Raw genomic sequence first — 17,617 nt, forward strand, 5'->3', positions numbered from 1 at the left:
AATTAGTATTCAGTAAGATATACAGGAGAAGAGGCATTTGGCAGGGCCAGAAAGGTTTAAGTCCTGAAACAAAATGATTACATCAAACTACCCACTGTTTTCCTCTTCACTCCCTCCCCCTACCGCATCTCTTTCTGTCCTTCAGTTCCTCACCCACTCTCTTTCAGGGACTAAATCAAGGACAGGACAGTGGTATCAGGCATAAGGGGAGCTGGTTGGCGAGCGTCTTAGTTGGGCGGTGTAGTGAAAAGTGTATCAGAATTATAATCAGAATACCTAAATCCTTATCTTTGTGTCACCTCTTTCTGGCCACTCTGAGCTTCAGTTTCCTTTTCTGCCAAATAGGGATAGAAATCCTACCCCTTGGGCCTGTTGTGCAGTCAATATATGAAAGTGTGTTGTAAACTATTAAGTGTTATAGACAAATCAATTATTATGAAAGTAACTGAACATGGAGCCTGGTGGTTTTGTCTGGTTACAGATTACTATCCTCCATAACTTGTTCTCCCTGTGCCTACTTGGCCCTTTTAAGCAGGAGGTGGTTGCAGTGGGGTAGCCCACTAAAGAAGGGTTACATTGTAAGATGTAAAGTGTGTGAACCCTTTGTATGTGCAGAGTAGGTGGGGAGTACAGCCGTAAGATGGAATGCAGGGCATTAAAGGTGCCAGACTGAGAGTGTGTGGATTCCTGTGAGGGTTTGAGACTGTACACAAACCTATAGGTCAAGAGTTTGGGATTGGAAAAAAAAAAAAAAAGTTTGGGATTGCACCTGGGACCTGACATGCCACACTCTCCCCTCACCAGCACCCATCTTAATTAGCCACCTCCCACAGGAGGCCCTCGGATGCTCATTAAGACCTCTCCATCCACCTGGCTGGGCAATTGTGGCAGGGGCTGGCTGGCAGAGCTGATGGGCCAACGCTAGAGGGGGTGGGTGGTGCAGGAGGTAGTGCTGACCCAGGCTGTGGGTTTGAAACTCACCAGTCAGGAAGTGAAGTCGACAGACGGAAGGGCGGGCAGGGGAGGGGAGTTCTGAGGCTGAACAGAAGGGGCCTTCTGGGGTTTGGGGGCTGTGGGGCCATGGGCTTCAGGGCCAGTGGTTGCTCTTAGCCCAGCAAGACAGGTCTGGGCAACATGCATGCCCAGAGGCAGTTGGCTGTAGCTGCAGTGAGAGCAGAAGTCAGACGACATGAGGTGGCCAGGCAGGCTCTAAACCGCCTCAGGAAGCTGGCAGAGAGGGTGAGCAACCCTGAACTTCGGGACAGTATTCAAGCCTCACTGGACAGCGTACGAGGTAAGAGAAGGATTAGCTCCCAACTTGGGTGTCTTGAGGACCAGCAGGGGCATATAAGGGCTTGCCGGGTCATCCATCATTTCCCAATCAGCCACTTTCTGGTTCTCAAGATGGAGCTTGGACTTGGGGAAAGAATACATCTGGAAAGGATGTAAAAAGACAGAGGAGGTGTCATTCTTCTTCTTTCCCCAACTCTGCTCATCCTCCCAGGGGATCAAAATACAGATCACTGCTGAGCTGACCTTGGCAATGGAGAAGTGGGTGAGCATGAGGAAGACAGGCCGTGACAGACCCGTGGTAGACTTGGACCCTGCTGGGGGAGTCTGGGGCAGGAAGCAGTTTGGGACAGGAGGTTCCAGGACCGGATAATATGGTCATTCCCAGGACCCACGAAGGATCAGTGACCTCTTGTTTTCCAGCTGTAGAGAGAACACACACATGCACGCATACCAGAAATACACCACTCGGAGTATCTCAGGCTCCCAGACACACATAACACTCACACAGCATGCTCTGCACAGCTGAAAGTGCAGAGAAGTCCCCAGGACTCTCCTCGGTCCCCTTTCCTCCCCGTGCTCCTGTTCCTGTCTCCCCCCCACACACACACCTTCCGCTCTACCTCCTTAGTGCCATTAAAGCAATGATGACAACACAGGGAGGAAGTGCTGCCATGGCAACACCATCCGCCACATCCTCCTGCCCACCCCAGCCTTCAATCCTGTGGTGGGGCCCTGGCAGGAGTAGCTTCTCTCTATCCACAAGGCCCCACCACTAAGGAACTAGTGGAGCTGGAGGTCATCTCTGGTCTGGTGTCATTTAATTTGCCTCTGAAGCTGCAAAGAGCCAATAAAAGCTAGCTACTTTGCTCACTAAAGGTGTCTGGGTGAAGTATATCCTCCATTATACCCTGGTCTCTTCCAGGCTCTCCATGCTGCTGCCTACCTGGGGGTTGTGGTGGGGGGTGAGTGGGCAAGAGACTGTTCTTTCCATCAAGGATGATTCCTGCCAGACCCCTCTGATAGAGGCCAGCAGGAACTTTTGGTTCACTTGGGGAAGGAACAGTTTGGTTCAGGTTCCTAAGGGAACAGTCTAATTCCTTTTTCATTGCCTTTCTTCCACTGGTACCCCTCTCACCATCTCTCCCCCACCTTTTGCCAAGAATTATAGCTGATAACTTCCCTACAGGGGTTAGAAAAGGAGGCCTAGCAGGGAGTGGCCCCATGAGGCCTCCTAGGGAGGCCTCCTCCAAGCTCCACCCGCTGCTTAGGGGGGAAAAAAAAAAGTGGGGGAGGAAAGAGGTTTAGGCCAGGTAGAGGAACACAGCTTATCTTTGGAGAGGAGGGAGAGAGGAAGGGTGGAGGCTGAACTCTGAGAAAACCACTCTTCCTAAGTGATTTGTTCCACTCCACTCTTAAGAGTCAGGATTCTGTTCCCACTGAACATAAACGAAAAGTGAGGCAACCAAAGGAAGGAATATTAAGCCAGAAGCAACACATTTTCACCCTCTTTCAGAAAAGGCTGTTGAAGGGTCTTCTGTTCTGGGGATGGTGTCATCCTTCTGCTGGGGGTGGGAGGGGGGCGCTGGTGGGTGCTGACTGAGGACCGCGGAGGGACTGGGTACAAGTTTCAGGGAGAACAAAGGGCACCCAGCATCCTGGTACCGTTCCCCCCTCATCCCCTACCGGGCCCAGCATGCCGCCGGCTTCTGCCTCCAAGAGCCGCCCACGGCAGCACTTATTATAGTCTCCGCTGCGTCAGGAGGGTGGGACGCCAAATTAGGGGAACGCTGAGACTCCCCGAGTCCCAGGGAGGGGACTTCAAGGCTGGAAGGGAGGCCTCCCTCGACTGGTGCACACCTGCCCATCTCATCCTCTGTCCTCCATCGGCCTAGCCCTTTCAACCTTCTCCCCGGGCTGGAGGACAGTCAGCCTTTAACTCCAGGGTCCCTAAAGGGCTGGAGGACACAGAGCAGGCGTTTTTTATTCTATCTCCTCTTTAACCTTCGGAAAAAAGCCCCACCCCGAAAACCTCAGCAGATTGAATGGAACTCAGAGGAGGCCTGTACCCTCTGCCTCAGCTGACGGGGTCTTTATGTTGGGCCGCTAAATGTTCAGCATGTGTGTAACCAGGTGTGAAGGTGGTGGCTCCACTACCCAGCCCGTCCCCCCACCCACCATACACACCGATCCTTCTCTCTGCTTATCCCCGCTCTTTCTGAGGCGCTCTTGGAGCTACGGTTGCTATGGAGACCGGATGCATTTTGGTATGGGGGGTGGTGTCGATCTGTAGACGTCTTCTTTCTCCTTCCGCCCCGAGCTGGAGCCTTGGGACTCACTTTTCCGCCGGGCTCCTCCACTCCGTAGATCTCTCTCCACTTGAGGCAACCCCTCCTTCCACCCACCCTGCTAAGTTCCATGTTTGTCCCCATCCCCAGGGAACACTTTCCAAGTTCACTTTGGGACAGTTAGGCTCAAGTCATGGCCCAGTCAATGCACTGCGTGTGGAAGGTGGGGGTGGGCGACGGGGCTGGGTCGTGAGAAGAGGAACCTGTGCAAGTACCTGGGGAAAACAAGGGGTCTTGGGAAAGGGATTTCAAGGCTCCCCATTTTCCCACGTCAGCCTCCCCGTAATTGACAGTGAACCCGAATTTGCTCCGTTTTCGCCGGGGATTGCCCACCCATACAACAATTTTTACTCTCTTGCCTAAAGGCCACACCCAACAGTAGCGCTCCCTAACCGAGGTGTACTAGGGGAGGGGGCTCAATGTTGGAGTAGATGAGTCCAAGTTCCAGGAAATCCAGCCCAGGATTTGGGAGGGAAATCCAGTCCTGGATTTTGCACCGCCTTCGCAGACAGCCGTGCTGGTGGAGAGAAGGTGGGGGAGAGATTGGGTGGGGGGGCGGGGGGCCGCCTCCTCCTCACTGTGAGGGGAGCGCCCGGACACAGCGCGCATCCGGACCGAGCCGAGCCCCGGCGAGCCCCCCGGACCCTGCGCCCGGATCTCATGCCCCTCCTCTCCCGGACCCCAGACCTGTGGGTTCCCACCCCCTCCGGCTTCCCTCCTTCCTCCCCCGCCGGCGCCTGTATCTCCATGCCCAGCATCCTCCCCCCGCCCCTGCGAATCCCCCGCACGACCAGCCCCATTAGCTTCCCACCCTCCTAAAGACCCCCCTCGACCCCATCCGCGGCCCCTGTCCCTCGAGTCCCTCGTTCCCCGCCCCTGCCTCCCCCGCACCGGTTCCTCTCCCTCAGCCCCGGGTTCCTCTTTTCTGCCCCGTTTTCCTCCCTCTCCCCTTTTGCCCCCACTACAGTCCTCCCCGCCCTCCCCCGCCCATCTCAGCGCCCCCACCCAGGCCGGGGTGCAGGGTCCGGCGCGCCTCCTTGGAGCAGCACCAAGGTCCCGGGGTTCCAACGGGGTGGGGGCGCAGGGCGGGGAGCATGGGGAGGGGGCGCCCCGTGTGATGGGAGGGGGGCGCAAGCGGAGGCGGCGGCGGCGGCGGCGACAGCGGAGCCGGGCCGGGGGCTCAGCGGGGTCCGGGGGCTGGGGGCAGCGAGCAGGGCGGCCCCATGGCCGGGCCCCCCTGAGGCAGTCCGGGGGAGTCCCCTCCCCTCCCCAGCTCTGGGGTCTCGGGGCCCCATGAGCCGGGGCGCGGGCGCGCTTCAGCGCCGGACAACGACCTACCTCATCTCGCTGACCCTGGTCAAGCTCGAGTCGGTGCCTCCGCCGCCGCCTTCTCCGTCTGCGGCCGCAGCCGGCGCCCCTGGGACCAGAGGTACCGAGACCGCGGATCCCGGCAGCCCCCGAGGCGCTGAGGAGCCGGGCAAGAAGCGGCACGAGCGGCTCTTCCACCGGCAGGATGCGCTATGGATCAGCACGAGCAGCGCGGGCGCCGGGGGCGCCGAGCCCCTCGCCCTGTCCCCGGCTCCGGCCAGCCCGGCCCGCCCCGTCTCCCCAGCTCCCGGCCGCCGCCTCTCCCTCTGGGCCGCCCCTCCCGGACCCTCGCTCTCCGGGGGCCTGAGTCCAGACCCCAAGCCCGGGGGCGCCCCGACCTCCTCCCGGCGCCCCCTGCTCAGCAGCCCGAGCTGGGGGGGCCCGGAACCCGAAGGCCGGGCGGGAGTCGGCGTTCCCGGCTCGTCCTCCCCGCACCCCGGCACCGGCAGCCGGAGGCTCAAGGTGGCGCCTCCTCCGCCGGCTCCCAAGCCTTGCAAGACCGTGACCACGAGTGGCGCCAAAGCCGGCGGGGGCAAGGGCGCCGGTAGCCGCCTGTCATGGCCCGAAAGCGAGGGCAAGCCCAGGGTCAAGGGGTCAAAGAGCAGCGCCGGGACTGGAGTTTCTGCCGCCGCCGGCGCCGCCGGGGGAGGGGGAGCGGCAGCCACGACCTCTGGTGGGGTCGGGGCTGGGCCCGGAGTCCGAGGGAAGCTGTCCCCTCGGAAAGGCAAGAGTAAGACCTTGGACAACAGTGACTTGCACCCGGGACCGCCTGCCGGCTCTCCTCCTCCGCTAACCGTCCCAGCCACCCTGACTCCCACCTCTGCTGTCACCGCCGCCTCCGCGCTGCCCACCGGGCCTGCACCTCCAATCACTCTGGAGCCTCCAGCTCCCGGGCTGAAACGGGGCCGGGAGGGGGGCCGAGCATCCACTCGAGATCGCAAGATGCTCAAGTTTATCAGCGGCATCTTTACCAAGAGCACAGGAGGGCCTCCTGGCCCCGGGCCCCCTCCGGGTCCGCCGGTCCTGTCTTCCGGCAGCGGGTCTAGGGAGCTGCTGGGTGCAGAGCTCCGCGCCTCCCCTAGTGAGTAGGCCCAGGGCCTGAGGACAGGGAGGGGAGGGCACCTGGAATGCTCAGCTTGGGGTGGAGGAGTGGTGTGCAGGACTGACTGAGAGAAGCTTCTTGGGTGGATGGATGAACCAGGTTCATTTCTCTGCCAAGAACTGGGGCAAAAAGGATAAGAGGTCCTGGAAGTGGGGTGAGTAGGCATTGTGGGACATGAGAGACGACGATGTCAGAGAGACTCAGAAAGCCTCAGAGCTTTCTGGGATAAATAATGCCCTTGGTCAGCGTGGCTGTAGAAAATTGCTCCCAGAGAAGCCCCAGACTCCACTCCCAGCTTCAGCTGGCCTCTGGGAGCATGGAAACGGCTTTGCGTTGCCCAGAGGGTTACTGAAGGAGAAAGGGGTGGGGAAGCCTCAGTTTCTCCTGAGCACTTGGGGTGGGTGGCATCAGAGTGACCTTGCAGACAGTCCTCGCCAGGGACAGGTCTTTTGCTGGGCTGAGAGCAGGCTGGTGAGGTTTCTAGCAGGAAGGGACAGGGTTCTTTCCATTCAGTGAAGGCGAATTGGGCAGTACGGGAGTGCACGGGGGCTGGAACGTGCTGAACACTTGCCTGTGAAGTGAGAGGGGGCGGATAGGTAGCCTCACTACCCCCCACCGCCCACCCCAGCCCCAGAGCGCATTGAAATTCCTAGGGGGCCTGACCGGGAGTGACTCAGTGGGGTGGAACTGCTGCAAAGGCAATTCTTACCCCTGGAGACTTGGGAGGGGTACGGAGAAAGTACTGTTTTTTGTTTTGTTGTTGTTTTTTTTTTTTTTTTTTCCGGTGGCGGTGGGGGGTGGTGGTGGTGGTCTTTATTTATTTATTTTCTGGGAAAGAGAGGCGAGGGCGTCTCGGTTCAGCTCACACTCCCTGGAGAGGTGGCGAGTCCGGGAGCGCAGGCGGCCCCCGGGGTTTGGCTCTCGAGCGGGTGGGAGCAGATGGCTCCGGATCCCAGAGTTCCCGCCGCAGCTGCGGCGCCCCGGGAACGTCCGGCTAGTGTCAGGCGCGGGGGCTGGACCCGGCGGGCGGAAGGAGCATCTTTTCCTCTCCCGCCCCCCGCTCTATCCCTCCCCAGGCCGGTGGCTTCTCTCGGCCTGGGAGTGGAGCCCGGTTCCCCATCGTTCTTCTGGAGGGTGCTGGTGAGAAGGGTATGAGAAGGGGGTATAGAAAAATCCAAGCTCCATTCCTTGGGCTGTGGGGAGGAGTCAGAGCCACAGTGCCGTTGACCTTGAAAAGGGGGAATGATATCTTCACTTCAGGTTCGGTCCTATGAAAGGGAGATTGAGGCGGACCCACTCCCTCCTATGTCCCAGTCCCTTTTTCTGGGGATTTACCCTGGGAATCAGTCAGTTTGGTGAGCAGGACACCTTTTCGCCTTCCAGAGGGAAGACCCGTCAACTGTCAGAGCCTTGGTCCCCCAGTCTGGGGCAGGGACTCACCTTTGGGGATGTGTTTTAAGGGAGATGCCCACTGAAGTATTTTGGTCTTGCTGGCTCCGTTGCTAAGCAACCACTGAGCGGTAGCAACAGCTGTGGGGAGAGAGACTAGGATGGGAGGACTGGGGACCACTCTCAACTCAGCTTTTCCACACAGCTCTCCAGCCCAGGCAGGGCAACTACAAAAGGAGAGGGGTAACTGAGGGTTGGGAGCCCTCCTTGGCCTGGAGTATCCCTCTTAAGACTCCTTTTCTGTTACAGAAGCTGTGATCAATAGCCAGGAATGGACTTTGAGCCGCTCCATTCCTGAACTGCGCCTGGTAGGTAACCCAGTCTCCTTGTCTGTATGAAGATTGATCTCCCTGCCACTGGCACTCTCAGCTCTCTCACCTTCACCTCTTCCCTTCCCTCCCTCTATGAGAATGGGGAATAGTTTTCCAGTTCTCCTGAGATTCTACCTTCATAGCACCTTCCTGGGGCTTGATACATCCTCATAACTTTTCCTTCTATAGTTTCCCTTCTTCCTGCTGGTCCATGGTCCTCTTCCAGATTTCTCCTCATTTCTGACTTCTCCCCTTCAGTCCTTCATGTTCTGTTGCCTAGAACTGGGTAAAAATTTCCAACTAGTGCCTAGAGCTGTAACATGTCCCTCACCAGACATGCATCTGGTATGTTTCCTAAACAACAGAACACCTCCCCACCCCCCACCAAAAAAAAAAAAAAAAAATGGCACTGAATTGACATTCTTCAGCTTGTGGTCCACTTCTAGCTTGGGATCATTTCTTACAACACTCGTGGCCTGATCCTCGCAAATGCCCTCCTGACTGATGTCACCCAGGCCCTGTAGAACCCTGCTTGGAAGACTTAACACTGCCAGTCCCTTTGAGTTCTCTGGAATGTTCAGACTCAGTCATCCTACCGCTTCTTAATTCCTTCCATCTCTGCTCTACAACCTTTCCTCAGGGTGTGCTGGGTGATGCCCGGAGTGGGAAGTCATCGCTTATCCACCGATTCCTGACTGGTTCATACCAGGTCCTGGAGAAGACAGAGAGTGAGTTCTCAGGAGCCATAGTAAGCTAAGGGTTGGGGTCAGGGATCTGGGCAATGTGATCAATGACTCTGCAGGTATGGTGACCAGAGGGAAGAATGCAGCCACAACAGCTAAAACACAAGGAGCATGGGGAGATTTGGTGACCTATGACCTCTGACCTCCTATCACTCCAACTCTTCTGGACAGGTGAGCAGCACAAGAAAGAAATGTTGGTGGATGGACAGACTCATCTGGTGTTGATCCGAGAGGAAGCTGGGGCACCCGATGCCAAGGTGAGGGATGAGATGATGGTGTAGGCAGGTGGGCTGGGGTCAGCACTGGCCAAAGGAGAGGCCTCTGGTTTCCCAGGTCTCCTTGGGAATAACATCCAGAGGAGTGGACCTGTCTGACCATCCATTTGCTCCCTCACCCTCCGCAAGTTCTCAGGCTGGGCAGATGCTGTGATTTTCGTCTTCAGCCTGGAGGATGAGAACAGTTTCCAGGCCGTAAGCCGTCTTCACGGGCAGCTGAGCTCCCTTCGGGGTGAGGGACGAGGAGGCCTTGCCCTGGCACTGGTGGGGACACAAGGTAAGGAGGGGCTGGGGAAGCACAGCTTTCAGGGGAGTTGCTACTGGGTATCACCCAACACAAGTGAGAGCTTGGCAAGGTGTGTGGACAGGGCCACTTGGATTTCAGTAACCCTCTGGAAGGAGCCTGGTCTCTAAATGAGTCGTTAAATCAAACACAAACTCCCCAAGGTCTGAGAGAGAAAAGAGGACCCTCCAGGAAGGACAGCTGCAGTGGCAACCTCCTTCCTCTGAGGTGTCACCTGCTTGGTATTCTCACACTGCTGTTTCCTGATGCCACCACCAGGCCCTCTTCCCCAGCAGAGCCAGGAAAAGCTTCTCCAGGACCCACCTGTACGAAGCTGGCAGGTCTTTCTGTCTGGATGCCTGTCCTGCAGGTGGCTGTTTCCACCTGTTGCTTGCCTCCTGGCTTCCTGCTGCAGATGAACCGTCCACCTGTTACCATGGACATTCAGCCTCATCCCAGTTCATATGCTGCCAGGTGTCCTCCCACTCAGTTCAGGACTCACTGAATTTGCAGGGCAGGGGGAGTGCCACTCAGAAGCCTCAGCCGTGTCAGACCTTATCAGGACGTTCCAGTCAGCTCTGGAGTATTCTTTGAAGACTCGCACACCGAGCTCACCCAGCCTACTCGTGATGCAGCTGGGCCCAACATTCAGAAAAGACTATACGCTCCCATTGCACCCGGTCATAGGAGGGGTATTGTCTCATACCCTATCCCTAGTGGTCCCAGCGGAGAACGTGATGGCACCCCACTCCAGTACTCTTGCCTGGAAAATCCCATGGATGGACGAGCCTGGTGGGCTGCAGTCGATCACTTTCACTTTTCACTTTCATGCATTGGAGAAGGAAATGGCAACCCACTCCAGTGTTCTTGCCTGGAGAATCCCAGGGGCAGGGGAGCCTGGTGGGCTGCCATCTATGGGGTTGGACAGAGTTGGACACGACTGAAGCGACTTAGCAGCAGCAGCAGCAGCAGCAGTGGTCCCAGACTAGGACTAGAACCCAGAAGAAGGGAAAGCAGCAAAGTGGGCATGGGAGCCCTCATCCACCACTCCTTCTTTCTCGTCCCCTCAGACAGGATCAGCGCTTCCTCCCCCCGCGTGGTGGGCGATGCTCGCGCCAGGGCTCTGTGTGCTGATATGAAGCGCTGCAGCTACTATGAGACTTGTGCAACCTATGGGCTCAATGTGGATCGGGTGTTCCAGGAGGGTGAGCTTGGCCATCCCCTGCATGTGTTGGGCGGCAGGGGGACTTAGATATTCCTCAAGGTCCCACCTCCAGGCCTCCCTCTGTGAGCGACAGGAAATTAGCCTGCGTGGGAGGGAGGAGGGACCAGGGAGGTCAGAGAAGATTTGCTTAATAGCCACAGGTCCTTCTGGGCAGGAGGAGCTGGCAAGGCCACAGGTGGCATGAAGGCCACAGTAACAAGGAAGTTGGAGCCTGTTATCTCCTGGGCACTTCTCAAAGTTGGGCATGAAAGGGTGGTCTTGGATATCTGCCCTGCTCATGCCTTCTTCCCCTCCCCTCCTCCAGTGGCCCAGAAAGTGGTGACCTTGCGAAAGCAGCAGCAGCTTCTGGCTGCCTGCAAGTCCCTCCCCAGCTCCCCAAGCCACTCAGCAGCTTCCACTCCTGTAGCTGGGCAGGTGAGTCAGGGTTTCAGGGTCCAAAGAAGGGCTGGTGGGAATTAGAGGAGGGGCTGGTCCAAGGAGAGGCACAAAGAACCCAAGGAAGTTGTGGGGGTGAGGGCAGATGGAAATGGTGGTGATAGTTTGTAGAAAATGCATCAGACTGGAAATCAACCAGGTATGAAACACCATTTGCAGTGTCCTTGAGCAACTCACCTAAACATCCCAAGGTTGTCAGGAAAATTGTATGGCATAATACTTGTGAAGTCAACCTTTGCAAAATATAAAGCACTGTGACAACGCTAGTGAAGAATTTTATTATCAATGATAATACAAATAAATGGTGATGAGATGAGGGACTATCTCAAATTCCTCATCACTTGATGTAACTCTAGCCTGGTGGGCTGGGGGCCCCTCGGTGGTTCTGAGCCCTCTGTTTGCCTGCAGGCTGGTAACGGGGGCCACACTAGCGACTACTCTTCCTCTCTCCCATCCTCACCCAATGTCGGTCACCGGGAGCTCCGGGCTGAGGCAGCTGCAGTGGCCGGATTGAGCACACCAGGGTCCCTGCACCGGGCAGCCAAGCGTAGGACCAGCCTTTTTGCGGTATTAGACAGTCTAACCCCCTATCTGCCTGTCCCCTGTTACATGCCTATCTTCCCTGGCCGCTAAATCTCTCTGTTGGCCCTTCATCTGTCTCTCATGTCCTTCCATCAGCATATCCATCCTCTAATTGATGCCAATAACCATTCCAGAATCGTCGGGGCAGTGACTCTGAGAAACGGAGCTTGGACAGTCGGGGAGAGACAACAGGAAGTGGGCGAGCCATCCCCATCAAACAGGTGGGTGGTCCAGGGACTGGGGTTGGGCTGGGGGGAGCCGGTCTTCACTGGGTTTTCTCCCACATGTCTCTTTCCATTCTTCAGAGCTTCCTACTAAAGCGAAGTGGCAACTCCTTGAACAAAGAATGGAAGAAAAAATATGTGACCTTGTCCAGTAATGGCTTCCTACTCTACCACCCCAGCATTAATGTGAGTGCCAGAGACTGGCTGGGCTACAGTGGCTGGCCTTGGGTGCACTTCTAGCTCTTCCAGTCTGTGCCTCTAGCAGATATCAACACTGGTTCTGGGAAGTGCTAGTCCTCTTCTTTTTACTTTAGCAAAACATCTGTTAGGCAGCTACCATGTGCCCATGCTGCAGATAGAAATGTAAATCCATCTCCCGAGGACTTGCAATCTAGTGTGAGCAGATGGAGAAAAGACCTCTACCTGGCCTGCCATTCAGGGATGCTTTCTGGGGGAGACAGTGCTGGGCCCAGTCTGTTGGGCTCATCCCAACCCAATCAGCTCCCAGAGCTCTCTCTCCAGTCCCTCTCTGCCCATAATATTGGCTGCCTCCCAGCACTACTGAGGACCCCAACATTCCCTACACTCTCAACCCGTATACTCCTGTAGGATTACATCCACAGTACCCATGGCAAGGAGATGGACTTACTACGAACAACAGTCAAAGTCCCTGGCAAGCGGCCCCCACGGGCCATCTCTGCTTTTGGCCCCTCAGCCAGCATCAACGGGCTGGTCAAGGACATGAGCACTGTCCAGATGGGGGAAGGTCCTGGTGAGTGGGGCTGCTGACAGAGGGGCAGGAGAGGGGCCAGGGCTAGGGAAAAGAGGAGGCGGAAGGAAGAGGGGAATGGGACTGGTTAAGTGGGAAGGTGGGTAATGACAAGGGACCACGTAAGGAATCACTCAGAGACTGAGTGACTCACTGAGGATTTATTTTCTTCCCCGTCTGACAGAAGCCACCACTCCCACCCCAAGCCCAAGCCCCAGCCCTAGCTCCCTGCAGCCACCACCAGACCAGACATCCAAGCACCTGCTGAAGCCAGACCGGAGCCTGGCACGAGCCCTCAGCACCGGTCAGTAAGGAATCACCCTCCATTACTGTCTTCCAGATCCAGAAGGGATGTGGTGGGAACTAAAACTGGGGTGGGAACTTGGAGGCTCGACTCAGTGAATAAGTGGACACCCCAAGCACTGACTGGGTACCCAGGCACCAAGCTCAGTCATAGTATGTTTAGCATAATGGCTAAGACAAGTGGGATCTAGAGCTAAGCTGCCTGAACTTGAGGATTCAAGTTACTTGACCTCTCTACATCTCAGTTTCCTCATCTGTAAAATGGAGATAATAGTTTCTACCTCAGAGGGTTGCTTTGAGGCTTAAATTGAGAACATTGTTCTGCACATAGCCAGCCATCAACGTTTGGAATGTTTGGAAATACGAATTTTTTAAACAAATAGCAAGTAACATTGTAACAAGTGGTCCTCACAACAAGCTTGTTGGGTCAAGATTATTATCCCCATTTTAGGGATGAAGAAACTGAGACTCAGAAGATTAAGTGACTTGCTCAAGGTCTCAAGGCCAGTAAGTGGCAGAGCCAGGATCTGAGTACAGGTCTGACTCTAAACCACTCATCTGCCCTCCTCCCCAGGATTGATCAAAGGGGACCTCCTAGAGAGGGATGGCTGAGGAGGGGGACCCTAAAATGCCAAATCTAGTTCAGGGGAGACAGGCTATGGAGAAATCAGGGAATCTGTGGAAGGGACAGCTGAGGCAGCTGTGTTCCCCTCCCCAAGACTGTACCCCATCTGGAGACCTGAGCCCCCTGAGTCGGGAACCCCCTCCTTCTCCCATGGTGAAGAAACAGAGGAGGAAAAAGTTGACGACACCATCTAAAACTGAAGGCTCGGCTGGGCAGGCTGAAGGTGAGGCCCTGGTGGGCAGTTTCACTCTCACCCTGGACCCTCACCCCCAAACTCCAGGTCACCCCTGCAGGAGGAGGAAAGGAGCCTGAGCGGAGTGCTTGACTATCATCACCACTCTGTACATTATTTAGTGAAAAATGGATGGATGCCCCTCAGCCCCTGTGCTTCCTCCTATTCCCTAGCCAATGCCTTTTATGGCAATAGGCTCCAGCCCCTGTTCTCAATGACCCCTGTAAGTCTGTAGCTCCTGCTCCCTCTCCTAATGACCCTCTAGTTCATGTTCCAGACCCAACTCTGCTTAACACCCCAGCCCCTGTGCCCAGAAGGCCCCATTATCCCCAAGGACTCAGTCTCTGACTTCAGTATCCCCCAGTGACTCCTCAGCTCCTGGGGTCTACTCACCCAGCTCCTGTTCCCAATAACTTTCTGTGATTGCCAAGCTCCCACAACAGCCTTTGACTACAGTGATTTCCATTCCTGCCTCCCTGTGACTTCCCACAGACCCATGAGACTCCTCTTGAACCCCAGGGACCCCTCACCCCTGGCCTCTGAACTCCTGTCCGCCTTCCCCATGTTCCCTCAGATCCTGGTCATCCCTTCCCCTCCCAGAGACCCGGCTCCTCATTGGTCATGATACCCAGTCCCTACCGCCCCTGCTCTCTGCCGGGTGCTCAGACCCAGGTTCCAGATCTGCCTACTCTCATGGCTCTTGGCTTCCGCTCTTCTCTGCTCGGGGGCCACTGACTTTAGTTCTGCTTTCTCTCCCCATCTGTCTGTCCTGCTTTGTCTCTGGCACTCTCTGTCACTATCTCTCTCTCCACCTCTCCATCTGCCTCTCTTTTTCTCCTTTCTTGGTCTCTTTCTCTGTTTTGCTCTCCATTCTATCTCTATCTCCTTTGCTTCGGGAAACCAGCCAAGCGCAAAATGTGGAAACTAAAATCCTTTGGTAGTTTAAGAAATATTTATAAAGCAGGTAACAAGTGGGGAGCTGGGTGGGGCGCTGAGCTGGGGTGCAGAGGGGTGGGGGTGCCCCTGCCTTCCCCTGCATGTGCTTGGGCTTCCTGCTCTCCCGCACCCTCTGCTTCCCCAACCACTCTGCTCCATTCCCAGGGGCTTGGGATGGATCTCTGGGAGGAATGGTTTGGGCAAGGCAGCTCCTGTTTGAATTCTGTCCCTAATGACCCCATCCCATCCCCTCACCTAGAAGAAAACTTCGAGTTCCTGATCGTGTCCAGCACTGGTCAGACATGGCACTTTGAGGCAGCCAGTTTTGAGGAGCGGGACGCCTGGGTTCAGGCCATCGAAAGTCAGATCCTAGCCAGTCTCCAGTGCTGTGAGAGCAGCAAGGTCAAGGTAAAGGGTCGGGTGTTGGGCGGAAAGCAGAGGTGAGTGTCTGAGGCGTCCGGAGAAGGGCTCAGAGGAGAGTCTGACTAATTCCAACCCTTTCTGCAGCTGCGCACAGACAGCCAAAGCGAAGCCGTGGCCATCCAGGCGATCCGGAATGCCAAGGGGAACTCAATCTGCGTGGACTGCGGGGCCCCCAGTGAGCACAAGGGGGCAGTGGAGAGACCCGGGAGGGAGTGTGGTTCGCTGGAACTGATGAATGCTGCTGGGTGGCCCGTCCAGCTGCTCGGCCAGGCAGCTGACCCTGCATTCCATCCCCAGACCCCACGTGGGCCAGCTTGAACCTGGGCGCACTCATCTGCATCGAGTGTTCTGGCATTCACCGGAACCTGGGCACACACCTGTCCCGCGTTCGCTCGCTCGACTTGGACGACTGGCCGCGGGAGCTGACCCTGGTGCTGACAGCCATTGGCAACGATATGGCCAACCGCGTGTGGGAGAGTGACACGCGGGGCCGCGTCAAACCCACGCGGGACTCTTCGCGGTACGCGCGCAGAAGAGGGGTGGGGGCAACTTAGTGTGTGCAGCTCCCAGGAGGGTCACCTGGGTAGGGAGCAGAGGTCTTGGGGTGGGAGGTCCCTAGAGCCTTTCCTGTTGATCTCTGGTGTCCCAGGGAGGAGCGTGAGTCATGGATTCGCGCCAAATACGAACAGCTGCTGTTCCTGGCGCCACTGGGCACTTCTGAGGAACCGCTGGGCCGCCAGCTGTGGGCCGCGGTGCAGGCCCAGGACGTGGCCGCCGTTCTCCTGCTTCTGGCCCACGCGCGACACGGGCCGCTCGACACCAGCGTAGAGGACCCGCAGCTTCGCTCCCCACTTCACCTGGCGGCCGAGCTCTCCCACGTAGTCATCACACAACTGCTGCTGTGGGTAAGTGAACCGGGGATGTTGTAAAGGGGGCTTTGAGGGTTCCGTCTGGGAAACAGGCAGGCGCGCGATGGGCGGCGCGAGATCCCCAAACGCACCCTGTGAAAGTGGGCCTGGCGATCCCGGGGAGCCGGCGGGAGGGGATTGGCCCCGGGGACGCACCGTAACGCGGCCGTCTCCGCCCCCTTTAGTACGGCGCCGACGTGTCCGCCCGCGACGCGCAGGGCCGCACCGCGCTCTTCTACGCTCGCCAGGCTGGGAGTCAACTGTGCGCCGACATCCTTCTCCAGCACGGTTGCCCGTGTGAGGGCGGCAGCACGGCCACCACTCCCAGTGCGGCCACCACCCCCAGCATTACCGCCACGCCCAGCCCCCGCCGCCGGAGCAGCGCCGCCAGCGTGGGCCGAGCCGACGCTCCAGTCGCGCTGGTATAGTTGCGCCGCCGGAGAGACACCCCCACCCCCACACGGGCCGGGCACGACCACACCGGGTGGACCGCTGGACAGATGCACCCACTCACCTCTCCGATCCGCACCTCGTTCCCGTGGGAGCACTTCTTCCCCCACCCCATCCCCGCAAGAGGGCACAGCCCCCGCGCCTCCCAGAAGACACAAACTCACTTCCCTCTCCCCAACGAGGCATGGAGACCCCAGCTTGACACGCCCCCTCTCCACTGTTTCCACACTCGGATTGCTCTGGGTCTACCCGCTGGAGGGACTCCCCCGCCGAGGTCCCTGCTCCTGGCCGTTTGAATGTGCCCCCTAGGGGTGGGGGAAAGGACTAAGTCCTGCCTGTATTCGATTATCCCACGGCGGGAGCATTTACCCAGGCTGGCTCCTGGGGCGACGCCACGCCACAGGGAGGGGTTAGTACGTGGGAAGGCTTAGCCCTGGGACTTGGGGCCAATAAGGGGGACCCTACCCCTCCATGCTAATCTCACTGCCCAGTGAAGGGGGAAGGGCAGCGAGGGGCAGGACCCCTGCTGCCCATGGGGGTAGGGGGTCCCCAACCCTTTCCGTGAAAGGGACCAAGAGGAGTGGAAATCAGGACGTTCCCCCCACATCCACCCATGGATGGAAGCTAAAGGGTCGGGGGAGCCAAAAACCTGGGTCCCTCCTCACTACTCTCTTGGGAGGGAGAAGGGACAGAGCAAGAGCGTGCTAAGGGGGACTGGGGAGGGGCCTTGTAATTTATTGCTTTGTTCCCCAACCAAGGGGCGGGGGCGGGCAGGGCTTGGGGAGGGCGTTTCAGGGTAGGGGAAGCCAAGGGTGGGCAGAGGGTGGGGTGGGGTGGGGGTGCTCTCGGGTTGTGAGTGTCTGTGACCGTGACTGCGTCCCTGTGACTGTGCAGCGCCCGTGGTGATCTGGGGTAGGGGGCACCCCTACAGTGGGACCCCTCCCCCACTATTCTTCCTGTCCAGCCCCTCCCTCCCACTGGAGCAGCTCCAGACCCATCCCTCAACTCCATGATCCCTCCCAGCCAGGGTTAAGATGGTGTGAGGCGGCTGGGAGGGTTTCCAGACCTCCCTGTCCCATCCCCAGAAAGGGGGTGGTGGGGTGAATTTACCTGGCCCAGCCCCGCCTCCCTCAGTCAACCCAGCCCTTGGGCCGTCTGTGTCAGTGGTTTCCGGTCTTTTTTTTTTTTTTTCCTGGCTAAAATATTTTGCAGAGGACCAGGTAATTGGGGAGAGAAGAGGGGCGGGAGCAGCAAGGGATACTACCCCCTCATCATCTCCAAGGCAAGTGGTGTGAATCTTCATCAACAGCAATTAAAGAGGAAGTGATTTTGTCTA

General features: G+C 57.5%; 1 protein-coding gene across 4 annotated transcripts; it reads left to right on the forward strand.

Annotated features, from left to right (window-relative positions):
- The first annotated feature begins 1,055 nt into the window (after window positions 1-1,055).
- Window positions 1,056-17,617, forward strand: AGAP2 (ArfGAP with GTPase domain, ankyrin repeat and PH domain 2). Of its 4 annotated transcripts, none has more exons than XM_070789380.1 (19): window positions 1,056-1,294; window positions 7,807-7,865; window positions 8,509-8,596; window positions 8,783-8,868; window positions 9,016-9,163; window positions 10,240-10,374; window positions 10,699-10,808; window positions 11,238-11,396; window positions 11,546-11,632; window positions 11,717-11,821; window positions 12,245-12,407; window positions 12,589-12,708; window positions 13,427-13,555; window positions 14,469-14,528; window positions 14,760-14,908; window positions 15,008-15,098; window positions 15,221-15,443; window positions 15,573-15,828; window positions 16,017-17,617. In XM_070789380.1, the coding sequence occupies exons 1-19, from the start codon at window positions 1,135-1,137 to the stop codon at window positions 16,257-16,259; spliced, it is 2,571 nt and encodes an 856-aa protein (XP_070645481.1). In that variant the 5' UTR covers window positions 1,056-1,134; the 3' UTR covers window positions 16,260-17,617. The 4 variants fall into 4 exon arrangements, with proteins under 4 accessions (XP_070645481.1, XP_019816492.1, XP_070645480.1 ...); XM_070789379.1 differs by lacking the exon at window positions 1,056-1,294 and adding an exon at window positions 4,821-6,087; XM_019960933.2 differs by lacking the exon at window positions 14,469-14,528 and having other exon boundaries at window positions 1,057-1,294.

This window comes from Bos indicus, chromosome 5 (assembly GCF_029378745.1).
Source record: "Bos indicus isolate NIAB-ARS_2022 breed Sahiwal x Tharparkar chromosome 5, NIAB-ARS_B.indTharparkar_mat_pri_1.0, whole genome shotgun sequence".
Taxonomy (NCBI): Eukaryota; Metazoa; Chordata; class Mammalia; order Artiodactyla; family Bovidae; genus Bos; species Bos indicus.

Bases quoted from the DNA above. Each gene is read 5' to 3' on its own strand.
- AGAP2 (XM_070789379.1), top strand. From the start codon at position 4,932: ATGAGCCGGGGCGCGGGCGCGCTTCAGCGCCGGACAACGACCTACCTC. The intron at 8,597-8,782 runs GTGAGTTCTCAG...TCTTCTGGACAG, and splicing joins GGTCCTGGAGAAGACAGAGA to GTGAGCAGCACAAGAAAGAA. The intron at 11,822-12,244 runs GTGAGTGCCAGA...ATACTCCTGTAG, and splicing joins TCTACCACCCCAGCATTAAT to GATTACATCCACAGTACCCA.